A 25,464-nucleotide genomic window follows, 5' to 3' on the forward strand; every position below is an offset into this window, starting at 1 on the left:
TCCTGGTTAAGGGGAAAGAGGGCCACTTCAGCCCTCGACCTCCTGCTCACTGCAGCTTGGGGGGCGGGGGGGACAACGACCCGGTCCTGACAGAGATCAGGCAGGGTGTCCCCAGGAAAGGGACGTTCTGTGCCCCTGCCCTGGGTCTTGGGTGGTGGAGACTATCTGGGAAGTGGGCCTCCAGGGGCCTGGTCAGTGTGGCTAGTGGGCCTCAAGTCTTGGGGAACCTCCGGAGACTGGGCTGGGCCAAGTCCTGGGGGTGGGGTGGGGGATGGGAGCAGAACCCCGGGACAAGCCCCATCTGGCGGTGTGTTCTGATAGGCAACCCTGCTGGACCCTGGGCCCCAGCACAGGGAATAAGGGGTCCAGCTGGGGGACTTCCTGGAGGAGGCAGGTAGAGTGCCACAGGCAGTCCAGGGCATGAAGGGCACGGGTACAGGCGGTTGTGGCTCCCATGACCCCAGGCTGCCTCCACTGACCTCCAACTCCTGAGGGCTCTGGATCACCAGCCTCACCAACCAGCAGCCCAGGTGTAAAGCTGCTCTGGCCAGGCTTGAGCTGCTGATTCATCGCAGCCAGCTGGGCAGGGCACAGAGGGCGGGACAGGGGCCCTGGGAATCCTGTTACCCTACTCCTTCTCAGACCCCCATCGCTGGGCTAGGGGAGGACGTGGCAGGGGGCTGGGGGCTCTGATCTCCAGGAGCATCTGGTCCAGGATGGGCCCCACTGAGGGGTAAGGGGGCGCTGAGAGCCCCAGTAGGGCCCTCCTTCACCCGCAGGGTCAGGCACACCTTCCTGGAGAGAGCGGAGAGGCTCAGGCTGGGCTTTGAAGGACAAACAGGAGGGAATAAGCTGGGCAGGGGCTGGGACGCGCAGAGGGACTTGCGAATGCTCGCAGCAGGCTCCCCACATGCCAAGTAGGGGGAGAGAAGGGAGCTGGGGTGCACAGGGCCCAAGGGGGACCTACAGGACCACCTTCTCTGGCTCCCTGGGGTTGGGAGGCCTGGGGTCTGTGGTCACAGGGAGGGGTGTTGGGGATGCAGCCTAAGTTTGGGAGACAGAACGAGCTCTCCCATACGGACCCCACAGGTGCTGGGGACCTCACACTGGGGAATGGATGGATCAGGCGGGGGTGGGGGGCGCTCAGGTGTGGGGGGGTGGAAGTTGGCGGGCTGCCGGACAGTGGCGTAGGGCTGGGGATAGAAGTCCGACGGCCTCAGGCTGCCCAAGATGGGCCCAGCGCTCTGGGGGCATGGTTAGTGAGGAGGAGACAGGAGCCCCAAGCTAAGACACCCCCGACGCGGGCCCGGGGGTTCAGCCTGAGTGCGGGGGCGAGCCGGGGGTCTCCGACACCCCGTCGGGTCCGGTTCCAGGCTGGGACTGAGCTTCGGGGCGGCGCTCCCTCCCCCTCCGTCCCCTCCCCCCAGTCTCGGGTGCTCCCGGGCCACAGCCGCCTCGGGTTTCCGGAGGGGCCGAGGGCGGGCGGGGGCGTCACGTGCGCGCGGCCCGGGGGCCGGTTGGTCCGCAGGCAGGGGAGGGGCCGCGCGCTACGCGGTCTGGGGCTGGGTCGGGCCGGGGTCGGCGGGACGGGAGAGCCTGGAGGACGGCGACCCGGAGGGAAGAGCCGGGAGCGGCAGTGCCCGGCGGCGGCGGCGGGCGGGCGGCGTGGAACCGGCTCTCCCGCGCGGTGGCCCGCGGCGCGCGCCCAGGGAGCCCGCCGATCCCGGTTCCTGGTCCCGGGGCGCGGTGCCCGGGCCGCCATGAGCTCTCCGCCACCCGCCCGCAGGGGCTTTTACCGCCAAGAGGTGACTAAGACGGCCTGGGAGGTGCGCGCGGTGTACCAGGACCTGCAGCCCGTGGGCTCGGGTGCCTACGGCGCCGTGTGGTGAGCGCAGGCCGCGCGGGTGGCTGGGCGGGGTGACCCGGCCCTCCCTCCCTCCCACCGCTAAGCGGTGCGTCCCGCAGCTCGGCCGTGGACAGCCGCACGGGCGCCAAGGTGGCCATCAAGAAGCTGTACCGGCCCTTCCAGTCCGTGCTGTTCGCCAAGCGCGCCTACCGCGAGCTGCGCCTCCTCAAGCACATGCGCCACGAGAACGTGAGTCGCGCGGGGTGCTGGGCTCAGGACGCCGCGTCCGTCGGCGCCGCTCGTCGCCCTCCTCCCCGGCCCCTAGGCGTCCCCCTGTGCCGTGGGGCGGGTGTCAGGGCACTGTCCCCGAGAAGGGTGGGCGGCTCCAGTTGGTGAGGGCAGAGACCCTCCTCTGAGGGAGACTGCTGCCCCAGGGCTTGGTCCTCTCCTCCTAGGCCAGTCCCTGGGCAGGACTTAGCTCCTTGGCTTCCTCCTGGGGCCGCATCTGGCTCCTAAGCCCAGGCTCTGGTCAGGGGCCGGCCACTTGCCCAGGCGGATCATCCATGTCTCACCCAAACGCTGCCTCCAGCCAGGAGCCTGAGGTTAGAGGACGCTCCAGGGAGAGGAGCGATTTTCCTGGAAGGGGCACTTATCCTCTTCCCCGCTGCCCGACCGCAGGCCCCCTTCTCCAGCCGGTCCAGCCCCTCCTGAACCCACTCTGCTCCAGTCTACCTCCTGAGCCTCAGCCCTAGGAGTTGGGGCCCTGGGAACACAGAGCAGGCATAGTGTTGGAGTCAGCATCCTGGCTGTCACCTCGGAGCCTTGGGGTCTGGGGTGGTGAAAGGGTTTAGAGAGTTGATGTGTGGAGGGCACTGGGTGCAGAGACGCTTGCTTCATGTCCATGGGGGCTTCACGGACAGTGGGGAAGGGACAGATCTGGGCGCTCACCAGTTGTTTCCACACCTGCCCGTGGGACACAGCTGCCATGGACCTCTTTCGTGGCTGTTGCTGGCTGCTAAGAGCCCTTCTCTCCGCCAGGGGAGCTCCTGTTGTTTCTTGATGCAATCCTCCTGCGGCCATGACCTCTGCCCCCTCCCACAGAAGCCACTCCTGTCTCACCCCACTTCTGGGCCCAGTCTGAGGCATGGTGGTCTGGGCACCCACAGGTGGTCTGACTCCTCCCGGGTCATCAGAGCCGCCAGCACTCCCTGGAGGGAATGAGTCCTTGTGTCCAGCCGGAAACTTGTCCCCTTGGTTCCTGGCTGATGCCCGTGCCCACCCTATTAGCCCCTGGCTGGCTCTTCATTCTCTCAGCCTGCCGGTCTCCGCCCTTATCTCTTCCCAGGTGAAATCCATTCATGGTGGACCCCAGCCCAGCCTGGGCCTCACTACCTCCTGGTCACACCCAGGCCTGTCCCCGTGAGGGCAGACAGGCTTCACCCGGTTTCTCCCTTACTGCCCCTCACTCCCACCCACCCACCCTTCTTATCCAGCAGGGTCTTTGGGCCTTCTGTTCAGTTGCTTCCCACCCCTGATCTGGCCCAGCCCCCTCCTGGGGCCTGCCCCCCAGCCTGTGCTGGGGCCACCCCACTGTGCGGTGGGTCCTACCATCCCCATCCAGCTCCTCACCCGCCAGCACCCAGCACTGCCGCCTCCAGGCACCCCTGGGAGGCACACAAGCTGGGAGGCTGGCCTATTGTGAACCCATTTCCTTGGGAGGAAACAGGCTCTGAGAGGCTGTGGAGCAGCTGCCACGTGCTCTAGTCCTGCCCCTTCCGCCCTCCGCTTCAAGCCTCTCCCTCTCCTTCTCCCCTACTTCTGCTGCGATCTGCACCGCAGAGGCACAGAAGTCTCCGTCAACCTGACAATCCCCTGAATCTCGGGGATCTGGTCCTCTGTTCTCCTCCCTCTTGCTACAATACCCTCCCAGTGCCCCAGGCCCCTCTCTGGATGTCCTGCTCTGTTCTCTCCTTCCCTGCTGCCCATGGCTCTGGCCCCAGTGGCTGCAATGGTCATCTAGCTGTTCCTCCACCTCATGTTCACTCTTACCTCACTCCGGTCTGCCCCCACACAGCAGCCAGGGAGACACATTCAGTATCATGCCTGTTTAAACCCTTCCTCGGTGGCTCTTAGGATGGAAGCCAAGCCTCACCTGGCTGTGAGGGCCTCCTCCGGCTTCCTCTGGCCTCTCCTTGGCTACTCCCTGGCCTGGGCCTCGGCCACCTGGCCTCCCTCCCCATGTTCCTCAAACGCTCGAAGTGTTCTCCCTCCTGCCTCGGCCACCATCCACATGACCTCTGCCAGGTGTCCCCCCTGCCAACTGCTCGGATGTGAAGGCCTCCCTGGGTTCCTGGAGGCCCTGTCACTCTGAGCCCTGGGGCCAGTTGTCATATTACCTGTCTGCTGTCCATCACCTTTGACCAGGGGTCTCTGGGGTCAGGGGTTTGGTCATAGTGCTGCCCTCCTGGGCCTCTCCAGCAAAGGAAGAACCTGCCAGATTCTAGCTCTCCCCCAAGGGGCTGTCCCCACCCTGATCCTGGGTCTTCAAGGAGGACAGGAAAAGGGGGAGGAAGGGTCAAGGGGCTGGAGCTCCTTGGACGGCTGGAAGCTGACCCAGACTTGGGGCTGCCCCTCCCCCAGAGGATCCCAGCTGTCACCATCCAAAAATAGCCTGTGTCTGTGGGCATGTGTGCCAGGCCGGGTCGTGCTGCCAGTGGGCAGAGCCAGGCAGTAGGGGGAGACGGGTACAGCTGCAGGGGGCTTTCCTGCCTGAGCACCGTATCAGCCTCAGAGGTGTATTCGAGCTCCCGCGCCCTCCGCTGTGTCCCTATCCCACTTGGTGCTCCGGCCCCTCCCCAGGTGATTGGGCTGCTGGACGTGTTCACTCCTGACGAGACCCTGGATGACTTCACAGACTTGTGAGTGCTGGCCGGGGCTGGTGGGCAGGGCAGAGCACTGTTGGGTGGCTCCTGGGTGTTCTGGGTTGGTGTGGGGACCCACTTGAGACAGGTCTCTCCCTGCAGCCTGGATGGGGGTCGGGATGCACCCTGCCCACCCCCTCCCTACAGCACATTCCACCCACCTGCCACGTGCCCCTGGACCCACGGCGCTGGCACATCCGGGTGGAGCCTGGGCCTCCTGCCACGCTTGGCCCTGGGCCCTCCCCAGTGCTGGAGGTGCGAACCTTGGGCCTGAGTGTTTGCTGGCCCGCAGGTCCTGTGCTCTGGGACCCTGGCACCGAGTATGTGACGTGTAACTGGAGCTGCTGGCCTTCGCTGGCAGGCAGGGAGGGGTGGCAGGGAGGACCCTCTGCCCCTGCTGAGCCTGCCCTGTGGCTGCCCAGGCAGCCCCCTCTGGACTCACACTGTTGTCAGCCAAGAGCCAGGGGCTGGGCTGGGAAGGGCTGGGGAGGCCAGGCTCCTGCCGTCCGACCTTGCAGAGGTCGAGGACCATACTGGCTTCAGTGTCCTGGCGGGGTGCTAAGTATCTCTCCCCTCTGTCTCTCTCCCTCCGCCTGCCCAGCCTGCCCCTCTGACCCAAATGTCCCACTGGCCCCACCGCTGCTCTGACTTCCCTCTACCCGCCTGACATTCTGGGGAGGGCGGGTGGGTAGAAGGAGCCGCGGGTACTCCTTGGAGGTGGGTGGAGCCTGCGGTGGCAACGTGGGAGGTGGAGGCCTGGTGCTGTGGGTGACGGGGCCTCCCGGGGTCTGGGCCTGGGCCCAGGCCCAGTAGGTGTGATCCCCACTGTCTGCACCCCGCCCTGACCCCTGCAGCTACCTGGTGATGCCGTTCATGGGCACGGACCTGGGCAAGCTGATGAAGCATGAGAAGCTGAGTGAGGACCGGATCCAGTTCCTCGTTTACCAGATGTTGAAGGGGCTGAAGGTGGGGACATGTGTGCGGGGGGCAAGCCGCAGGAGCAGGCAGAGCCCCTCCAGGCTGGGCTGGGGCTCTGAGGTCCCAGTAAGTTGACCTCTGCTGACCCTCTCTCTCTCCCCACAGTATATCCATGCTGCTGGTGTCATCCATAGGGTGAGTCCTGGCTGTGTGGGTGTGCGAGGGGCTCGACCCCTAGGAGCCTCCATTTCTCCCCTGTAAGGGAGCATGATGGGGTCCAGTGGGGAGTGTGCACCACACCTGCACACAGCCTTGGGGGGCCCAGGCACCTCCACCCTTATGAGAAGGGCTGCAGGCATAGGCCGGCCGAGTGTGGCTGCTCCCACATCCAGCTGCTGTGCAGGCTCTGGCTCTTGTACACCCTGGTGGGCAGGACCACATGGCCACCTTCCCTCTGCCCAGGACCTGAAGCCTGGCAACCTGGCAGTGAACGAGGACTGTGAGCTGAAGGTGCGTGTCAGGTGCGGGGACTCGGGTTCCTTTCCCACCTGCCCGTTTGCCTGCTGCATCCTTAGCCCTCAGGCCTGCAGGAGGGCTGGCCCAGGCCCAGGCCCAGGCAGAGAGACCAGACCCCAGCCATCCAGGCAGTGGTCGAGCAGCGGATAGGCAGATGGGCCCTGGGGAGGCACTTGATGGGGCGCATCGAGCACACTCCCATCCCTGCTTGAAGGGAAGGGTGGGATGTGTCCCCAGTCCCCCATGCCTGATCAGGGCAGGATCGAGATGGCCTCCCCAAAGGTGCTGGCCAGGTCCTGGGGGTCAGTGGAGAGTGGAGGAGCAGGAAGAGGAGACCCCCTGGGGTACCTGCTCCTAAGAGTGGGGGGAAGGCAAGGTTGGCGGGCTGGGTGCACTGGCTGTGGGGAGGAATCCTGGCAGAGGCTTGGGCATCCCTGGCCATGACCTCAGGCCCTGGAGGGCTGGCAGGAGGCCCTGGCCCACCCACTCCCTGGGGGCCCCTTTACCCCACCTTCCTGATTCTGGCTGCAGATCTTGGACTTTGGCCTGGCCAGGCAGGCAGACAGCGAGATGACCGGATACGTGGTAACCCGGTGGTACCGGGCACCTGAGGTCATCTTGAATTGGATGCACTACACACAGACAGGTGAGAAACTGCCTAGAGTCTCAGGGCCACCACTGTGCCAGCCTCCCTATTTCTTCAAAGGAAGGCCCATGGTGGCTGCTCCGCAGGGAGGCTCCTGAGTTGGGATGGGAGCCAGGCGAGGACGGGGCAGGCTAGATGTCCTGTGTCCATTTCCATCCCCCCGAACCCCTGTGTGTGTGTGTTCCCCCACCCCCCACCCTCCCCTGCCCACAGAGCCCTGATGTGGGGGCTTCTGTCTCAGTGGACATCTGGTCGGTGGGCTGCATCATGGCAGAGATGATCACGGGGAAGACGCTGTTCAAGGGCAACGATCGTATCCTACACCTTGGGGAGCAGGCTGGGGGGCGGGTGAACTCTGCTCTCTGGCCCCTGCTGTGCTCCTGACCTTGCTGCAGACCTGGACCAGCTGAAGGAGATCATGAAGGTGACGGGGACGCCTCCTGCTGAGTTTGTGCAGAGGCTGCAGAGTGATGAAGTCAGTCAGGAGCCGAGGGTGGGCTGGAGGGGCCGGTCTGGGTTTGGGGGCAGGTCCCTCACCCTTTCTTCCCGCACAGGCAAAGAACTACATGAAGGGCCTCCCTGAGTTGGAGAAGAAGGATTTTGCCTCCATCCTGACCAATGCAAGCCCTCTGGGTAGGGCTGGACTGGGGGGAGTGCGGGGTCCATGACCAGGGCTCGGGGGCGTGGGGCCCTCTCCTTGGTCTCACCTGACCTGCTGTCCCCCCAGCCGTGAGCCTCCTGGAGAGAATGCTGGTGCTGGATGCGGAGCGGCGGGTGACGGCGGCCGAGGCGCTGACCCACCCCTACTTCGAGTCGCTGCAGGACACGGAGGACGAACCCAAGGCCCAGAAGTACGACGAGTCCTTTGATGACATGGACCGCACGCTGGACGAGTGGAAGCGTGAGTGGGTGCTCTGGGCAGGGCCTGTGCTGGGCCCCCGACCCCGTGCAGGTGGCCAGGCTCAGAGCCCTGGGTACCCCCACCCCGGGATGCAGGTCAGGTGAGAAACACGACAGGAGGTCAGAGAGAGGGCAGTGGGGCTTCCTGGCTGAGGTGGCCTCTGGCTGGGGCTGAAGGATGAAAGGGAGGGTGTTCCTGAAAGGCTCGGCACACACAGGAGCAGGAGATAAGTTCTGGAAATCGTGGGGAGGCAGCTCCGGGCCCCAGACCTGCTGGCCCCGCCCCAGTGCTGCCCAGCCTCCCCACGTCCAGGCCAGAGCCCCTGGCCAGCTTGGAGCCCCTCCACACCTCTCGCCCCCCAGGCCTCTACTCACACCTCAGACTTGTCCTCACCTCCCCTTGCCCCTTTCAGGACCCACCCACCTGAACAACTGCATACCCCTTATGTCCTGCTGGCAGGATAAGGTCCACCCCAGGCAGCCCACAGTGCCTCCCACCCCCCACCCCTTGCCTGTCCCCTTCAGCCCCACTGAGCAGTTCAGATGGCTGTCCCCTTACACCAAGGGCCCCTGCCCTCATCTTTGAGGGCCAATCAACACCTGCTTGGCCTTAGGCTGGGCTCAGGGCCTACCCGGTCCTGAGGCCTCCCTCTGGAACTAGCCTCATCTGTGTCCACTCCAGAATGGCAGGCCACGAGGGCTGGGCTTGGTGTCTTTCTCTCGGTGGCTGCAGGACCAGCCTGGGGGGACAGGGATGTGTGAAGGCAGCAGTTAGCACTGTTGGGGCCGTGGCATATGGCTGCCGCTGTGTCCTGGGCCCCGTCCTGGCTCTGCCTCAGACCCAGGGCTTTGGTCCTGTGGGGAGGGGTGGGGGCTGGGTTGTGGTTCTCCAACCATGTTCCTTAGGGCCCCCGGGTGCCTTGGTGCCTCCAGCAGGGGCTCCACCCTTGTCTGTGCTGTGTTTTGTGCTTATAAGTTTGGTTTGGTTTGATGAAAGTTTTCTGCTGCTAAAAAAGATAACTCGAAAACCACAAGCCACAGGATCTTCTCTGTGGTTCCCGCCCACACAACTGTGGTGAGAGCTTTTGCTTTTACTGCAGACCATGGTGGACAGGTGGTCTGCTGATGGCTGAGCCCTGGTGAGGAATGTGAACTCAGCACTTCCTGTTTCCCCAGGAAAAGCCAGCCTTGCAGCAGTGGCCTCTTCACACATACCTTCCCTGTGTGGACTGGCCCCTGTGTTGGGATTAGATGAAGGGCCTAGAAGGCACCCCATGGGGTGGGAATACACTACACCCCATGCAGGGCACACTACACACACCACCTGCTCTAAATGCGTAGTGTTTCCTGAACTGGCTTGTGGAGTACCCGTGTCCCCAGACAGGTGCTCCACTGCCCAGGTGAGCATGGGATGCTGGCGAGGCCCAGTGGAGCCTGTTCTTTGCAGACTGGTCAGGGGAGGCGGAGCAGGTCCCTTCCCTTCCTTTGGGATGGCTCGCTCTGGGCCCACCGTTCAGGGAACATGTCCACCAGGCGAGGAATGTGGACGCTGTGGATAGTTGGTGGGAATCCCTCTCATTTAAGTCTTCATGGATGTTCTGGATCTAGAAACGGGTATGTCCTGGTGGGACCCTGAGCAGTCCACTTGAGTAAACACGTGCGTTTACATTCCTAGGATGTCCCTGCTTACTGAGACAGCCTGTGGGGCCAAGGCCTGCCTAGCCACTCTAGGGGCAGTGGGTTTGGGTTACAGCAGCCCTGTCAGGGTGGACAGTCCCTGTGGACGGACATGGGCTGGCTGAGAGTGGCTCTGGTCTGCGATGAAGTTGCATGTGTGGGACAAAAGGAGCCTGCCTGGCACCTGCACCTCAGCAGTGACCTCTGACCCTGGTGTTTTTGGGGGCAGGTCAGTGGCTAACAGCCTGTGCTCTGGGCCTGGGAGCTCTCCCCACCTCCATCCTGAGTGGGGTATCACAGGACTCATCACTTGTCAGGGCAAGCACCAGTGAGCTGGGCCCAGTGCTCGTCTCAGGCTGCTGGCGTCTGCCCTTGGTGTGCTGTGGGAGCTGATTCTGGTTGTGTGACCCGGCCCCTCCTCCCATGACTCTCCATCTCTGTCGCTCTCACCCCACCCCAGGTGTCACATATAAAGAGGTCCTCAGCTTCAAGCCTCCCCGGCAGCTGGGAGCCAAGGTCTCCAAGGAGACAGCCCTGTGAAGAGCCCTGGGCCCTGAGGGTGGCAGCGGGGACACCTTGAGGACCCTGGCTGGGTCTTCCACCTGGCAGGGGATCCTGGTTACCACTGTGACTGTTGCTAGGGCTTGCATCCCAGGAAACTCCTCAATCCATGGATCCCCTCCCCCCAGCCTGTTCCCCTGCTCTCAGGCCCCCACCTCAGCCTAACCTTGGAGGAGCATCTGGACTTTCTGGACAGGAGGCCCACCTGACCTGGGCCTGGCTTCTGACCCTGCCTGCTCTGGACCGTGCTGAGGCCCAGCTCATGTTGCTGAGAAGGAAGAACAGGGAGGGCGCAGGGCGCTGACTCAGGGACATCTCTCCTGGGGGGCGGTGGTGTGGATTCTGCTGCACTGCCAGCCGGGAATGTAAACTGGCCATGTGGCACGCCCACATGGCTGGAAGGAAATAGACCCTTTTGTAGAGCTCCCACTCTGGCTTTGCTCTGATTCTTGGGCTGGATCTCCACCTTTAGGCCTCTGATCTGCAGCCTTGCACAGAGAAAAGAGGCCTGTCTGGGAGCCTTAGCCCCTCCTGAGCCCCTGGGCCTGGGCACCCCCCTCCCTCCTAGGTCACAAAGCTGGTGCCCAGCTCCCCCTGTCTTGTGCCATTGAGGTCGGAGCCTGGAGCCCCCACATTAGGGCTTGGCTCCCGCCCCTCTTATGGGGTGACTTCCCTCTAATGGCTTAGATCCTGAAACCAGACCCAGGGCAGGGCCTCATGGGGGCGGAGTTAGCGTCCAACCTGGGGCTTAGTCCCAGCTGTCTGGGCTCCCTTCACTCTCCAAGGCCAGGGTCCCGAGGAGGGCTCACGCCAGGCCTGTCTGCGCGAGTGGCATAGCAGAAGTGTGAATTGTTTTTTTTCCAAGCTGCCTGCCCCTCCTCTGGCCACGCACCCGCACCGTCGTCTAGCCCGCGCAGCCCCGGGCCGGCCATCTGATGTCTCCGAGGGCGGGCAGCGGGCTCAGGGGCTCTCTGGGGTCCTGCGGCCTTCTTGGCTCCTCCCACCTGTCTCCCGAGCAGGTGAGCCCAAGGCGGGGCCACGTTGTCCCCTTCTCCTGGCTTGGAATTTGGCTGGACATGCGCATATTGGCCCAGCCAAATACGGTCAGACGAGTTGCCACAGTGGACACCAGCCTGCTCTGTCCAGGGGTTCTCCAGTCCTCCGGGGCCGACCTCTGCCGGACCATCCGCGCTTCGCATCCAGGCGGGGCGGCCCTCCACAGGCCCCGCCCCTCGTGGCCACGTGTCCCAGCATGGCCAATCAGAGCACGCCATCCCCAAGCCACCGTGATTGGCTCAGGGGCGAGACCCAGGGCCCCGCCCGTGGCCCCGCCCCCGTCTCACGCCCACGCCCGCTACCAGGGATCTGTCCCAGAGTCCCCGGGTTTCAGGCTGCGGCTCCCGGTTTCCTCCTCCCTGGCCATCTTGCTTTGTGGCCGTGCGCGCGCTTCCTCCCTTGCTGGTCTCGCTTATCCACTCGTTCATTCGTTCATTCACTCATCCCTCGCCCAGGCCCTCCCTCACTGGTCGCTTTTCCCGCCTGCCTGCCTCGCCCTACCCTGCGGCGGCTCCTGCCCAGCTTCTATGCCACGACCCTGACCCTCCGACTCGTCCTCTCTTCGGCCAGAGGTCTTTCGGGAGCTTAGACACTGTCACTCCCGTCTTAAGTCTTGGGGACAGAGCTGCGGTCGGTGCAGCCCAGGCCGGGCTGAGCCACGACCACCGCCCCTGGGCGGGGCTTTCTCCTGCCTCACGGCCTTGCCCCTGCGGACCCTCGGCCTCCGCCCTCCTCCCCTCGCAGGCCTTCGCGTAGCCTGGTGGGGTGGGCCTGAGGCAGCGCTGGACGCGATGAGCTGACGCGTCGGAGCCGCTGGCCTGCGCGGTGAGGGTGGGCCTGGGGAGGTTTGGGGCGGAATACGGGCGGATGGCAGGGCTCGGTCCAGTGCACGCAGGTGGGGCGCCGTGACAGCCCACGGAGGTCCCGGGCACACCGGCCCTCGGCCTTCACACCCGTTCCCTCCCATCTCTGGAGGGGAACCAAGGCCGGCCACCTGCCCCCGGTTCCCGGCCAGAGCAGGAGGTGGAGCCGCAGCTAGAGCGGCCAGGGGAGGGCGCTGGGGGTGAGGGGAGAAGACTGGGCCCGGGGGAGAGGAGGGAGGGCTGGGGGGGAGGAGGGCCGGGCCCGGGGGAGGGGGCTGGCGGTGAGGGGAGTGCCGAGGGCGGGAGGAGAGCCGGGCCGGAGGCGGGACGCGGCGGCGAGGAGGAGCCCAGAGGGGCCCAGCCGTCCCGCCCGCCCTGCTCTCGTCGGCTGCGCTTCGGGGCGGGGTTTGGGCGGCGCAGGCGGGACGGTACCGGGTGCGAGTCGGAGGAAGCCGGAAGCCACCTTGCCACCCCGGCCTCGCTCCGGCGCCGGCTGCGTGTACCTGCTCAGGCTCGGTGCCCGCTGCCCCCGCTTGGCCCGGGCGTTGGGCTGCTCGCTGGGGCTGCAGGGTGGGGACCGGCCGTGCGCTCACCTGGGAGTGGCGGCGTTTGGGTTCCGCCCACCCCGGGTGGCCGGGCCATGGGGACCGCGCTTGTGTACCACGAGGACATGACGGCCGCCCGGCTGCTCTGGGACGAGTAAGTGTGACTTGGCAGAGGCAGGGGATGGGGAGGGGGCTCTGGACTCCAAGCTCTCTGTCCACGCAGCCCAGAGTGTGAGATCGAGTGTCCTGAGCGCCTGACTACAGCCCTGGAAAGCCTGCAGCAGCGTGGCCTAGAGCAGAGGTGTCTACGGTTGGCCGCCAGAGAGGCCTCGGAGGAGGAGCTGGGCCTGGTGCACAGGTCAGACCCCGCGTGGCAGGCCACGCGCCCTGGAGTAGGCTGCTTAAGACCTGGCAGGCCCCAGCCTGCCACTGCCTCTGAAACAGAGCCTCTCCCCCTCAACCCGTGCCTGTTTCCCCACCGGGTGGGGGGGGTGAGGGAGCAGTGAGGTGGGCAGTCCCACCAGGGGTCCAGCCCCTTCTTCTCCCTCCCCTCCCTCTGGTGACCCCTGCCTGGCCTGCCTGCCCCTCTGCAGCCCGGAGTACGTGGCCATGTTGCGGGGGACCCAGGCCTTGGGCACCAGGGAGCTCCAGGCGCTGTCTGGACAGTATGATGCCATCTACTTCCATCCGGTTCGTGCCCCGGGGACACTCCCACCCAGACACATCTGCATGCCTATGCCTGTTCTCGGCCATGGCTGCCGACCCCGCCAGTGTCCCTGTGCTCCTGAACGTGCCAACGCCCTGTACACCCGCCGGCTGACGCTGCTGGCACCTAGGATAGTGTAGCCTGTTCTGCTCAGCGCTTGGTGTCCTGTAGCTTGGCACAGGCCTGGGCAGAGCCTGTGAGGGTAGCAGGCAGGGACTCACTTGCACCCCCACCCCCACAGAACACCTTCCACTGTGCTCGGCTGGCCGCAGGGGCTGCGCTGCAGCTGGTGGACGCTGTGCTGACTGGAGCTGTGCACAACGGGCTCGCCCTGGTGAGGTGAGAGCTGTCCCCGTCCCCTGGCCGCCCCGACCCGTGGGTGGCCTGTGAGGGCACAGAATGACCCTGACGTTTCCTGCACCCCACTCACCCCCAGGCCTCCTGGGCACCACAGCCAGAGGGCCGCCGCCAACGGATTCTGCGTGTTCAACAATGTGGCAATAGCAGCCAAACATGCCAAGCAGAAACACGGGCTGCACAGGTGTGTGGGGGCTGGCTGCAGGGCAGGGGCCAGGCCAGAGAGGAAGAGGGTGGAGCGGCTGCTAGGAGACCCCACCCAGCCCCTTCCCATCCTGTGCCAGGCTCCTGGCCTGGAGGTGGGAGGCCCCACCCCTCAGTGACCCCAGCGCTGTCTGTCCCCAGGATCCTCATTGTCGACTGGGACATCCACCATGGCCAGGGCATCCAGTATATCTTTGAGGACGACCCCAGGTGAGCTAGGGATGGGGACAAGACCCTTCCATGCGACTCAACTCTTTGGAGTGCTCAGCCTGGTCTCAGAAAATCTGATGGGGGAGACATGGCCGTGTGCTTAGGGATCAGGGTTCTTTGAGGAGCTGTGGAGCTAAGGGTCCTGATCTCTGACCTCTGACCCCGGCTGGCTGTCATAGCGTCCTTTACTTCTCCTGGCACCGCTACGAACACGGGCGCTTCTGGCCCTGTCTGCGCGAATCAGATGCAGATGCTGTCGGGCAGGGGCAGGGCCGCGGCTTCACTGTCAACCTGCCCTGGAACCAGGTGCGTGCCCCTCCCCCAGTTCACCTCCCCTGCCCCACAGCTCCGGGCCTCCTGAGTGGAGCCCAGGCATCCTGCCAGGGTCACCCCCAGAGGCCAGGCCCCAGGGGTGAAGACCCCACATCCCCCTGGCGAGGCCCGACACTGACACCCTGTGGCCGCAGGTTGGGATGGGAAATGCTGACTACGTGGCTGCCTTCCTGCACGTGCTGCTCCCCCTGGCCTTTGAGGTGACTGCGTGGGGCGTTGGGGTGGTCTCGATGGCAGGAGGGTGGGAGGGGGTATTCGGTGCCCAGAGTCCTGTCAACTCCATCAGAGTGGAACAAAGCCCAGGTGGGTGGGGAGGGTCTCTCTGGAGGGGCCTCCTCTGTCCCTGCTCCAGCCTCTTTCCTGCTCCTCTCCACTGGCCCTGCCCACAGTTTGACCCTGAGCTGGTGCTAGTCGCAGCAGGATTTGACTCAGCGGTTGGGGATCCCGAGGTGAGGGCCTAGCCTGGCTGGGGAGGGCTCCTGGGGTCCCGGGCCAGGCCCCCTTCACACTGGCTCTGATTCCAGGGGCAGATGCAGGCCACGCCAGAGTGCTTTGCCCACCTCACGCAGCTGCTGCAGGTGCTGGCTGGCGGCCGGGTCTGTGCCGTGCTGGAGGTGACTGCGGCGAGCAGGGAGGGTGCACGGGCCAGAGGCTGAGGAGCAGTCAGAGGGGGTCTGCTGCATGGGTATGGCGTCCTGCCTGGGATGGCAACATCCTGCCCCAATGACCCCCTTCCCCAGTCACATCTCTGCCCTCCTCCACCTTCCAGGGTGGCTACCACCTGGAGTCGCTCTCTCAGTCGGTGTGCATGATGGTACAGGCACTGCTGGGTGACCCTGTCCCACCCCTGTCAGGGTGCATGGAGCCGCATCGCAGGTGCGAGGGGCAGGAGGGTGGGAAGGGCTGGGGGCATGAGGCCAGGCCTCACTACTCCTGCCTGTCCCTGCAGCGCCCTGGAGTCCATCCAGAGTGTCCGGGCAGCCCAGGCTCCTCACTGGATGAGCCTCCAGGAGCAAGGTCATTGTGGCCTGGGCTGGGAGGTGGGATCACACCTCCGGCTCCCAGTAAGTGGCAGTAACTCTGAACCACCTCTAGATGTGGCCCCTGTACTGAGTCCCAGCACCGGCTCCCCAGAGGGGAGGCTCTCACCTCTGTTGCCTGGCGGGCCCGAATTCAAGGCAGCAGCAGCCCAGGCCGTGGCTGCATTGAGCTCCCTCCTGGACCAGCTGCGCCTCCACCCCACGCCCTCCGTCCGCACAGCTGTTGCCCTGACTGCGCTGGATGCAGCACTGCTCCTGCCCCCTGATGTCCTCCATCAGGAGGGGTCAGCCCCACAGGAGGAGACGCAGGTCTGGGCCAGGTGGGCAGAGTGGGCCTGGGGAGAGGGGTGGGGCTGTGTCCACCCATATGCCTGTGTGTGACTCACCTGTGGTCTCTGTGTCACCCTATATCCATGTGTCCCTCTGGTTTGCCCACCACAGGCCACATGAGGCCTTGGCCCAGGACAAGGCCCTCACTGCACTCGGGAAGGTCCTGTATCTCTTGGATGGGATCCTGGATGGGCAGGTAGGGGCACCTGGGAGGGGCGGGGGTGGCTGTGGAGCCAGGGGCAGGGCCCAGGACCTACCCGTGATGGGTGGCCTGTCCAGGGGAGGACTGGGTGGTGCAGAACCACGACACGAGTGTGGCCTTGTGCCCAGGACCCCTTCTAGAATAGCCCCCAGGGACGGGGTTCTTGAGCACCCCTCCTCAGTTCCCTCAACTAAATACTCTTTGGCAGAACGGTGAAGGGGGTGACTTAAGGTGTGGTTTTAAACATCTTATTTTCAAAAGTAGAACAATTTGACTTCAGTGTATACAGATGACAGCCACGTGGACAAGGGCCAAAGAAGGGATGTTTGGGTCTGTTTACCTTTTTGGGAATTGCCCTCCACTGCTGTTATTCACTCCACAGGTGAGCAGCGGCATCGCAGCCACCCCGGCCCCTGCTGCAGCTGCCACCCTGGATGTGGCCATTCGGTGTGGCCTGTCTCATGGAGCCCAGAGGTGAGCCTCACCTGGCCAGCCTGAGCCTCTGAGGGAATGGCCCAAGGGCATCTCCTGCCCTGGCTAGCCACATGGGGAGGGCTCTGGGAATGGACTCCAGGAGGGGTGAGTGCAGCCTGTCCTGGGGCCGACTCTTCCTCTAGGCTGCTCTGTGTGGCTGTGGGACAGCTGGATCGGCCCCTAGACCTTGCCGATGATGGGTATGACTCCTGGGTCATGTGTATGTCCAATCCTGCCTGTGAGTGGGCACATGACCCTGGGTCCCCAGGCGTGATGGGTGGGGGGAGTCTTCTACAGCTAGAATTTGGTAGAGGGGCCCTTGGGAGCAATGCCAGGAGAGTCTCCAGCATAGAGGGTCAGCAGTCCTAGCACCTGTCCCCCCCAAGCTCTCTACCTCCCCTTCTGAAGTCTGGGTTCTGGAGGGTGAGCAGCGTCTCACACACATGCACATGTGTCCATGTGCTCACTCTTCCCTGGAAGGAGGAATCTATGGCTGAATATCAGGGGCAAGGAGGCAGCTGCCCTGTCCATGTTCCACGTCTCCATACCACTACCAGAGGTGAGTGGTGATGTCACAGGGCAGGGCAGCTGCTGCTCACTGGCATCGTCATGAGGGCCAGGCCCCTGGGCTTCATCTGTCCTTCCTGGCTTCCTGATGGGACTGCAGGTGTAGTTGCCCACCAAAGATTGGGAGGTGGGGTGGCCTGAACTGGCAGGAGGGGTATCCCCTGAATGAGGGGCTGGGGCCATGCTCCTGTCCCTCCCACAGACAACTGGTGGGTTCCTGAGCTGTGTCCTAGCCCTGGTGCTGCCCCTGGCCTATGGCTTCCAGCCTGACCTGGTGCTGGTGGCACTGGGGCCAGCCCATGGCCTGCAGAACCCCCAAGCTGCACTCCTGGCTGCACTGCTGCGGGGACCAGCAGGGGGCCGAGTGTTGGTACTGGTGGAGGAGGTGAGTTGGGCAGAGGGGACATGCTGGGGGGTGGGAGGTGGGGAGAGACCAGTGACTCTCTGCTTCCACCTCTGCCCCTGGCCCAGGAATCCACACCCCAGCTTGCAGGGGTCCTGGTCCGGGTGCTCCGTGGAGAGGCCCCCCCCAGCCTGGGCCCCTTCTCCAGGGCCTCCCCAGAGGACATGCAGGCCCTGGAGCACCTGAGAGGGCAGCTGCGGCCGCAGTGGAAAATGCTGCAGGTGGCCGGTGAGGCTACGGGGCAAGGCTCAGGCTGGATGCTTGGGGCCTTGGGGACATCCTGCTTTAGAGCTCTGCGGGGAGACTGCCCCTTGGGTAGTGGGGTGCTGCCCGGAACCGCTCACGGCAGTGCCAGGGGACGCTCCACCTCTTCCCAGCTCCTCCTCCAGTGCTGTGACCTGGGAGCTTGGCGTCGGCCGGGGTGGAAGTCTTTACACCCCGGGACGGACACCACCACCTGGCCCCCAGGGCCGGTTAACCGTCACCGGCACGGCTCGCCCGCGGCCGTGTCCCGACCGGCCCTGCGTCCACTGGGCGCCCCCGCCGCCCTGCGCGGACGGCCCGCCCTGCCCCCCCACGCCCCGGCAATAAATAGTTAAGCAAAAGCCTGACTCCGTCTGCTTGATTCAGCCCGCGCCGGCCTCAGTTTCCCCGCCGCGGGTCCGAGACTCCCAGCCGGAAGCGCTCCCTGGACGGCAGCTCCAGCCCTGCCCCTCCGCGCCCCGCCGGCTCCCCGGTGACGCAGTTCCGGCGCGCCGGCTCCGACGGTCTGGCCGGTCGCGTGGCGGTGACGCGACGGCGGCGGCAGGAGCGGGAGCGCGCTTTTCCCGGGAGGCTGTGAGCGGGGCTCGTGCGCCTGACCCCGCGGACCCTGCCGGCCGCCCCCACTGCCCCTTGGGCGGCGCCTGCTTCGCCGTCCCTCCCGGGGACACGGGAAGGCCGCGGAGCCGCACGTGTGCCGTGTGCGCCCACGCTAGCGTGTCCTCGGGTTCGTCCCGCGCCGGGATCCTGCGGCTTGAGGGCCCGGACCGGGGGACCGCGCCGAGCCGGGCTCTGCGGCCGCAGGGCAGGGGGCGCCGAGCGGCACGAGGTGCCCGGAGCCGAGAGGGTGGGCATGGCCAGCATCACCCAGCTGTTCGACGACCTGTGCGAGGCCCTCCTGCCGGTCGCGAAGGCTCGCTTGGGCCAGCGCGGCGTGAGCCGAAGGAGGGCGAAGCAGAGCCTCAAGAGGGTGGCCTACAACGCTCTCTTCACCAGTCTGTTTCAAGATGAGACGCAGAGGCTGCAGCCTGACCCCTCAAAACTCCCGGTGAAAAACAAGATCCTCATGCTGTCCTTCGACTTGAGGGTGGGTGGCCTGGGCCCCGAGGCTGACCGTTTGGAGGAGCTGGTGGAGGAGCTGGAAGCAGGCCCTTGCTGTCCGCTTGCGGAGGTGGGCTCTGTTTTGGACCTCCTGGTTCAGCTGGCAGGGAGTGGCCCCCCGCGAGTGCTGCCGCGAAAGCGGGACTACTTCTTTAACAACAAGTACGTTGGGAGAAACGTTCCCTACAGCGGCTACGACTTCTACGACCTGAGTGTGTTTGAGATGGACGTTCAGTCTCTGATCTCCAGAGAGGAGTATCTATGTCAGGACATGATCCACAAAGCGCTTCAGGTGATGGAGGCGGCGCCGGGCACTGGCCTGCCCACTGTTGGGCTCTTCTCGTATGGTGACCCTTGTGGTGACAGGTTTGAGAGAGACACCCGGGTCTCGCTGTTCGGTGCCCTTGTGCACAGCCGTACATACGACATGGATGTCCGCCTGGACCTGCCCCCGGTGCCAGACAGCGCAGACCTCTCTGGACTGGCTATTAAGGTAGAGTGATGCTTTCCCGCCTCCGGCTCCTCAGGCGTTTGGAAATGCCTCCTTTGACCTTCCTTTGGTCATGGTAAAGGTAGGATAGCTCTCAAGCCACTTGTGGCTGAGCTGTGGGGAGGCAGGGCTGCTGGAATGCGCCTTCCTGGGTGGCGACGCTGCTGCCAACCTGTACACCAAGACAGCAGGCTGCTTTTCATCTTTCGTCTATCACGGCGTATTTAGTCACTTACTCTGCCCTCTAGAGTTGACTTTTGTTTTTGTTTTTTTTTTATAATTTTATTTATTTATTTATTTTTCCCCCAAAGCCCCAGTAGATAGTTGTATGTCATAGCTGCACATCCTTCCAGGTGCTGTATGTGGGACGCGGCCTCAGCATGGCTGGAGAAGCGGTGCGTCAGTGCGCGCCGGGGATCCGAACCCTGGGCGGCCAGCAGCGGAGCGCGCGCACTTAACCGCTAAGCCACGGGGCCGGCCCTAGAGTTGACTTTTGAATTTAAGTTAATTAAAATGAAATAAAGTTTAGTTCCTCAGTCACATAAGTCACATTTCAAGTGCTCAGTAGCCACATGTGGCAAAAAATATTTGTTCATTCTCTACATGCAGTTTTATATACTTTTTTTCACCTATAAATGGGATTTTGCCTGCATTATTAAATAAATCATGATTGGCTTTTGTATTCTGTGGCTTTATAAATGTTGCTGGAAGGATGCGCTGTTATTAGTCGTTCCCTTAGTATGAGATATTTAGTTATTTCCAAACATAAATAATGCTATTGTGAACATCTTGGTGTGTATAAATTTTTCTGTGTCTAGTATGATTTTTTTGTGTGCTGTATTCCCCAAAGTGGAATTTCCAGATTGGCGGCATTTCAGGAAAAATTTCATTGTAAGTTATATTGAGGGTTATGTGTTGTGTGAAATTGGAAATCGATAACCTTAATAAATTAATTTGTTTAACTTCTTAAACGATTCAGTGGGGGCAAAAACATTGTGTAGTACATACCTGCTTGAGAAAAATAGAAACGTTCTACAAGGTCTTTCCTGTAAGGAGTAAACACGTGTGTGGAAAAGTCCTGGAATTCTGATCACACTTGGGGGACATTTAGACTCAGGCATACGTGCTATTTCCTTCTTTCCCATGGTCTCCAGGTTCCTCAGAGTGTGGATCAGTCAGAAGATGAAGGGTTCCAGTCAGCATCCAATTTAACTCCTGATTCCCAGTCTGAACCAGGCATGACTCCAGACATCGACCTGTGGGACGCTGTGCTCACCTACGAGGCCAGCAAGCGGAGGTGCTGGGAGCAAGTTGGATGGTACGGTAGCCTCTGCTTTTCAGTACACTGCCCTTCCCCCCACGTGGAACAGGGCCTTTTCTCAGAGAGCCCAGGCGGTTGTTTCTAGAACAGCTGTGAAGGGGCTAGGAACTTGGAAGTTTCAGTCAAGCTAGTGTACAAAATGGTCTGTGTCCTGGGTGTCGAGAGAAACGCAGAGGGGAAAGGACTTCCAGGCTTTTTGGGGGCTCCCGCTATGCCAGTGACTTCTGCAAACCACACTTGCCATCAGAACGGTCACTTGGCAACTGAGTTACGTTCTTGCCCTGAGGGCTCCCGGTCAGGGGTCTGAGGGCGGTCTGGCAGGCTGTGTGATCAGTGCCAGGCTCAGGGTGCTGACAGAGCCTTCATGCTGCTGTATGCATCTAGAAGGATTGAGAGTGGCGCTCTCTGGCTGACGAGAGGCTCCAGTCATGGCTGTTTCCCTGATGGTGCCGGCAGCTCGCTCCCTGGGCTTGTCCGGCCCACAGGCCTCTGCACTCAGGACCTCCCAGAGTCTGTGATGTGCTGCTGTCTCTTGAAACCTCCAGAATGGGGATAGAGGACACATGACATACATTTCCAGGTGTTTGGTCATGGGACCCTTTTGTCACAGCCCACCTGCTGGCAGTTCTGTGGAACACCAGTTTGGGGAGCAGTGAATGAAAGAACGGGATTAGCGGGGAGCTGAGTGCCTTCTGATGCAGCCTCTGGGCTCCTGCAGGGTCTCCCTCGGATGAGCACACGCTCTGGGGTAGACACTTACGAAGCGCCTGTTGTGTGTGGGCACTGCCCGCTGGGGTAGCCGTCCTGGCATGGTTGTCTACCCTACGTGGACTCCTCCAGGGACGGCCAGCTCCCGGCTTCCCTGAGCACCACTGGTGTTGGCAGGGCTTCTCTGCCCTGTGACTTCCCGTTAGGTCTTAGTTCTGTCTTGTGTGTACAAAATGAATCTAATCGTCCTGTTCTCTGCTCACCCCTCACATGCCTAAAACTGGCCCACCAAGTTACCCCTGTCTTTTGTAAACATTTGCTGATGGTGTTTCGTTTATTAGCTCCTACTTTTCTAGGCCTAGTTTTTCAGGTCACTGTTTAGGAGACATGAGGGCTCACCAGGTCTCCGTCCTTGCCCCCTGTTCTGAATGCATTTAATCTCCTGAGTGTTCTGTGAAGGCAGAACTGACCACAAAGCTCCAGCAGTGGGGAGCGCCACCATAGTGTTTCCTTTGAGGGGGATTGCAGCTAACACTCCTGGGGCATTAGCCTGTGCCAAGCAGCACACAGCATGGGCAGCTTCTGCAGGGAGACCGGCCAGGCCCATGCCATCCCTGGGCATGAGCCCCGAGTGCACATCCTCCAAGGCTGCTCCTCTGCCTGTTCTAGTGGTAACGTGATCCCACTGACCCCTGACCCCTGAGGCCTTTTTCTCAAGTCCATTTGGTAAATCTTTTGAACTTGTTTCAGTTTAAACCCCAGCAACGAGCTAGTTTCCGGCCATGAGCTCTGACCTGTGGGCGATTAAGAAGCTGCTGCCCTGCCAGAAGCAGAGCCTCTGTCCACCCGCAGCCCCAGGGTTGTAAACTCTGCCCTCGCCTCGAGACCCCTGAGCGTCACGCTGAGAGCCAGCGTCGGTCTGAAGGCTCCCCTCCCTGCCGCAGGCCTCGCTGTTTCTGAGTCTGTCACTCGTTCTGGGGGAAGCAGTTTTGTTAAGGGCTGAGCTCTCTGGGACAGGTGTGAATTTGGTGTTTTCCTCCATGGACTTGTCTCCCTCAGCTCTGAGTCACCAAAGGTGGGTGCGCACGTGGCCCAGGTGGTGCAGGGGTGGACGCTGGAAGAGTGCGTGCGTATATGCTCATGTGTGAAGTGGGATGGCACCCACGGCATGCACACCTGTCCTGAGGGGCGTTTGAAGGACTTGGGAGCTTCAGAGGCTTTTCCTTTCATCACGCTGTTCTTGCCCCGAGGGAGTATGGGCCGGTGTCCGGGTTTGGCGGCACGCCACCTGCTGACTCTGGCCTCCTCAGGACCGGCCTCCCTGCTCCTGCTGCGCTCCCAGCCCCTCCTCCACATGGCCAGTGCCACCTTCCAGGGGCAGAAATCAGATCACGTCACTGCTCTGCCTGCCATGCTCCATGGCCGCCCCTGGTCTGGAATGAGGGCCGACCCTTCCGGGACCTCACCCTGTCTGCCCCCACCCTCCCTGCCGCAGAGCTCCACTCACCAGCCCCTCCTCTTCCTATCTCTGGGCTTTTGCACAGGCTCTTCCTCTGCCAGGATTGCTGCTCCACAGCTCAGCCCTGCTCCGGGGCCTTCCCGACCAGAGTCTCCGGTCCCTCTCTGAGCCCGGGTCCTGGGCTCTAAGTCAGTGCCTTCATTTCTTCTGTCTGCAGCCGCTGCCCCGTGAGGGCTGGGCTTGTCCGCTGGCCGCTCCGCCTGCACTCAGATACTTGCTGAAAGAGGGAAGGAGCGCATTACAGTGCACTGCCAATTAAAAAGCGCTTGGATTTTAACAAGTTCTGAGGTGTCCTGTGCTTGTACATCGTGCCTAATGTGGGGTAAGGCGTGTGGGTGGTCAGACACCATCCTGATCTTAGAATGTCCTACAGTGTGCAGCTGTTACCCCCGCAGAAAACGGCTTTTGTTTTTGAAAAATAAATGATACTCTTTTCATTTGCTAGATCTAAAAATAAGGGTTTTTTTGGCAGGGAGGAGAAGGAGCTGGTGAGGTGTTGAAAATGAGAACAGAAGTTTCAGAAAGTTCTGTATTCCCTGGGCTTCATTTATTAAGAAATTACTTTTTCCAGTGGATTTATTTATTATTATTATTTTTTAATTAATATTTTTAATATTTATTTATTTAGTGTGTGTGTGTGTGTGTGTGTGTGTGTGTGTGTGTGAGAGGAAGATCAGCCCTGAGCTAACATCCATGCCCATCCTCCTCTTTTTGCTGAGGAAGACTGGCCCTGAGCTAACATCCGTGCCCATCTTCCTCCACTTTATATGGGACACTGCCACAGCATGGCCTGACAAGCAGTGTGTCGGTGCACACCCAGGATCCGAACCCCGGGCCACCAGCAGCGGAGTGCCCACTTAACCGCTATGCCACGGGGTTGGCCCCTCCAGTGAATTTAAAAAGAACAGTTGTTCCATACTTTTCAGTAGGGGTTGATGGCTTTCAAAGGAATATTTAAAAAGCGATACTGGGTTTTTGGCCATGTGAATGATGTGACTGTGCTAGGTGGACGCCGTTCCTGAACCCCCAGCACAGGGCCCTCTGGAGGGAAAGCTCCTGGAGGCTGCCATGCCCCGAGCCGCCCTCAGCAAGATTCAGCATGCCTGTTTTGTCCTAAGAATTCGTGAGACTTTGTCTGTCCTTTGTGCTTTTTTGGGGGGAGGGGGGATGAAATATACATAACATAAAAGTTATCTTAATCATTTTTAGGATGATAATTAAGTAATTGTGACATTAAGTAATTCACATTGTTGTGTGATCATCATCTCCAGGACTTTCTCATTCCCAAACTGGAACTCCATCCCATTAAATACTAGCTCCCCATCCCCCTCCCCCAGCCCCTGGCACCCACCATCTACTTTCTGTCTCTATGAGTTTGATGACTCTAGTGACCTCATATAAGTGGAATCATACAGTAATTGTCATTTTGTGACTGGCTTATTTCACTCAGCATAATGTTTTCAAGGTTCATCCACGTTGTGAGCATGTGTCAGAATTTTCTCCCTTTTTAAGGCTAGTATTCCATTATGTGGCTAGACCACATTTTCTTTATCTGTTCATGTGTCGATGGACACTTGCGCTGCTTCTGCCTTTGGGCTGTTGTGAATAATGCTGCTATGAACCTGGGTGTGCAAACTTTGCGCTTGTTTTTAACATAAAGATACATTTTGAGTGAGTGGTCATCCTGAGGACCACTGTGTGCCCCATGGGTGCTGGATGGGTGGGGCGTTTGCTGCTGCCTCTGGACATGTTTCTGCACGGAGTTGTCCTGATGAGATGGATTGCAGCCAGTGCCGAGCCTGCCCGATGCTGACTGAGAGGCTGGGTGGTTTGTGGGTGGTTGGTTGTGACCCACACCTGGTCTGTATTTCTTAGACATTTTACTGTTCTGAATCACTCTTTCTCCTGCCTTTTGTTCATGTAGCTAAGGTGCGTGTCGCACTGTCTGCTCACCACCCTTCCTCTGTCTCCCACAGCCCCCCTGGCCACAGAGAGGAGCCCTACCTCACCGAGGCGGGAAGGGACGCCTTTGACAGGTTCTGCAGGCTCCGCCAAGGGGAGCTGCAGGTGCTTGGTGGGGGCCTCCTGCAGGCCCCGCAGCCCGTCCTGGTGAAGGAGTGTGAGCTGGTGAAGGATGCACTGAACGTCCTGATTGGGGTCGTGTCTGCCACGTTTTCCTTCTGCCAGGTAAGGATGCGCTCGCACGAGTTAGCTACACCAGTGCTGTGTTGACAGCCCGGCACTGTGTGAGCACTTTACGGGGCAGAATGAGGCCCAGTGGAGTCAGGGGCGGCCTGACGTGTACCCGAGAGTCAAGGCAGGGTGTGGCTGGGAAGCTGGCGATTCCTGTGACAGTCTTCTCATTTCAGTTCTAAGAAGTATTAATTTATTAACGTCCTTCTAAAAATTGAACAGAAGTAAGATGTATATTGCTATCGGTGAAACAATAGAAATGTACCCACCATTTCCACGCCATCCGAGGAAGTGCTCAGGGCCCTCCGAGCCTTCCCCGTGCTCAGACAGAGCGCAGACGTGGCCTTCAGGAGCACCTGCCCTGCAGGAAGGGCCGCACGGTGTGGTGACTGTCGCTGGCTTTTCTCACTTGTACAGCACCTCTCTCCTGGCCACTGGGTGGGGGCCTTGCTCATTCTGGGCAGTAGCTGCAGTTTAGCCACCTTTTGCATCTTTCTGGGCGTTTATAAAATAAGTGAATATATTTACAAAAATGGAGCCTTTTGTACATATTCTGCCGCCTTTTTTCATGTAAGTGCCCAGCCTCTCTCTGTGTC

General features: G+C 61.6%; 3 protein-coding genes across 24 annotated transcripts in view; all 3 read left to right on the forward strand.

Annotated features, from left to right (window-relative positions):
- Positions 1-1,596: 1,596 nt before the first annotated feature.
- Positions 1,597-10,414, forward strand: MAPK12 (mitogen-activated protein kinase 12). 8 transcript variants are annotated; one of them, XR_015556321.1, is made up of 13 exons: positions 1,599-1,885; positions 1,966-2,095; positions 4,706-4,764; positions 5,622-5,733; positions 5,851-5,880; positions 6,148-6,195; positions 6,733-6,847; positions 7,089-7,160; positions 7,243-7,322; positions 7,402-7,480; positions 7,575-7,848; positions 9,423-9,653; positions 9,885-9,961. XR_015556321.1 is itself a non-coding variant. In XM_087448698.1 (13 exons), the coding sequence occupies exons 1-12, from the start codon at positions 1,761-1,763 to the stop codon at positions 9,353-9,355; spliced, it is 1,185 nt and encodes a 394-aa protein (XP_087304824.1). In that variant the 5' UTR covers positions 1,600-1,760; the 3' UTR covers positions 9,356-9,361; positions 9,885-10,414. The 8 variants fall into 8 exon arrangements, 7 of the variants coding, with proteins under 7 accessions (XP_087304823.1, XP_087304822.1, XP_087304824.1 ...); XM_087448698.1 differs by lacking the exon at positions 9,423-9,653 and adding an exon at positions 9,195-9,361 and having other exon boundaries at positions 1,600-1,885; positions 7,575-7,748; positions 9,885-10,414; XM_087448696.1 differs by having other exon boundaries at positions 9,423-10,414.
- Positions 10,415-10,566: 152 nt separating this feature from the next.
- HDAC10 (histone deacetylase 10) lies at positions 10,567-17,880 on the forward strand. 11 transcript variants are annotated; one of them, XM_087448692.1, is made up of 19 exons: positions 12,233-12,603; positions 12,673-12,807; positions 13,043-13,139; positions 13,397-13,494; positions 13,592-13,696; positions 13,858-13,926; positions 14,106-14,232; positions 14,394-14,459; positions 14,649-14,708; positions 14,784-14,873; positions 15,029-15,135; positions 15,209-15,276; positions 15,355-15,619; positions 15,741-15,825; positions 16,214-16,305; positions 16,449-16,505; positions 16,786-16,864; positions 17,075-17,257; positions 17,344-17,880. In XM_087448692.1, exons 1-19 carry the CDS (start codon positions 12,545-12,547, stop codon positions 17,872-17,874), a joined length of 2,373 nt encoding a protein of 790 aa, XP_087304818.1. In that variant the 5' UTR covers positions 12,233-12,544; the 3' UTR covers positions 17,875-17,880. The 11 variants fall into 11 exon arrangements, with proteins under 11 accessions (XP_087304815.1, XP_087304817.1, XP_087304810.1 ...); XM_087448687.1 differs by having other exon boundaries at positions 12,231-12,603; positions 14,394-14,708; XM_087448695.1 differs by having other exon boundaries at positions 12,232-12,603; positions 14,394-14,708; positions 15,209-15,619; positions 17,344-17,503; positions 17,653-17,880.
- Positions 17,881-18,087: 207 nt separating this feature from the next.
- TUBGCP6 (tubulin gamma complex component 6) overlaps positions 18,088-25,464 on the forward strand; it is a 32,715-nt gene continuing 25,338 nt past the window's right edge. For all 5 annotated transcript variants that reach the window (XR_015556322.1, XM_087448702.1, XM_087448705.1 and 2 more), the window contains exons 1-3: positions 18,088-19,130; positions 20,282-20,445; positions 24,652-24,862. Coding sequence is in view for 4 of the 5 variants with exons in the window: in XM_087448702.1 (XP_087304828.1) it covers positions 18,390-19,130; positions 20,282-20,445; positions 24,652-24,862 (1,116 nt within the window). In the remaining variant the exon portion in view is untranslated. The remainder of the gene's footprint in view (positions 19,131-20,281; positions 20,446-24,651; positions 24,863-25,464) is intronic.

Source organism: Ceratotherium simum, chromosome 25 (genome assembly GCF_057802395.1).
Source record: "Ceratotherium simum simum isolate JZ-2026a chromosome 25, ASM5780239v1, whole genome shotgun sequence".
Taxonomy (NCBI): Eukaryota; Metazoa; Chordata; class Mammalia; order Perissodactyla; family Rhinocerotidae; genus Ceratotherium; species Ceratotherium simum.

Excerpts from the sequence above, each read along its gene's own strand:
- MAPK12 (XM_087448696.1), top strand. The coding sequence starts at position 1,761 with ATGAGCTCTCCGCCACCCGCCCGCAGGGGCTTTTACCGCCAAGAGGTG. Across the intron at positions 1,886-1,965 it reads GGTGCCTACGGCGCCGTGTG|CTCGGCCGTGGACAGCCGCA; the intron begins GTGAGCGCAGGC and ends TGCGTCCCGCAG. Across the intron at positions 7,481-7,574 it reads GACCAATGCAAGCCCTCTGG|CCGTGAGCCTCCTGGAGAGA; the intron begins GTAGGGCTGGAC and ends CTGTCCCCCCAG.
- HDAC10 (XM_087448684.1), top strand. The coding sequence starts at position 12,545 with ATGGGGACCGCGCTTGTGTACCACGAGGACATGACGGCCGCCCGGCTG. Across the intron at positions 16,306-16,448 it reads CTGTCTCATGGAGCCCAGAG|GCTGCTCTGTGTGGCTGTGG; the intron begins GTGAGCCTCACC and ends CTCTTCCTCTAG. Across the intron at positions 17,258-17,343 it reads TGTTGGTACTGGTGGAGGAG|GAATCCACACCCCAGCTTGC; the intron begins GTGAGTTGGGCA and ends CCCCTGGCCCAG.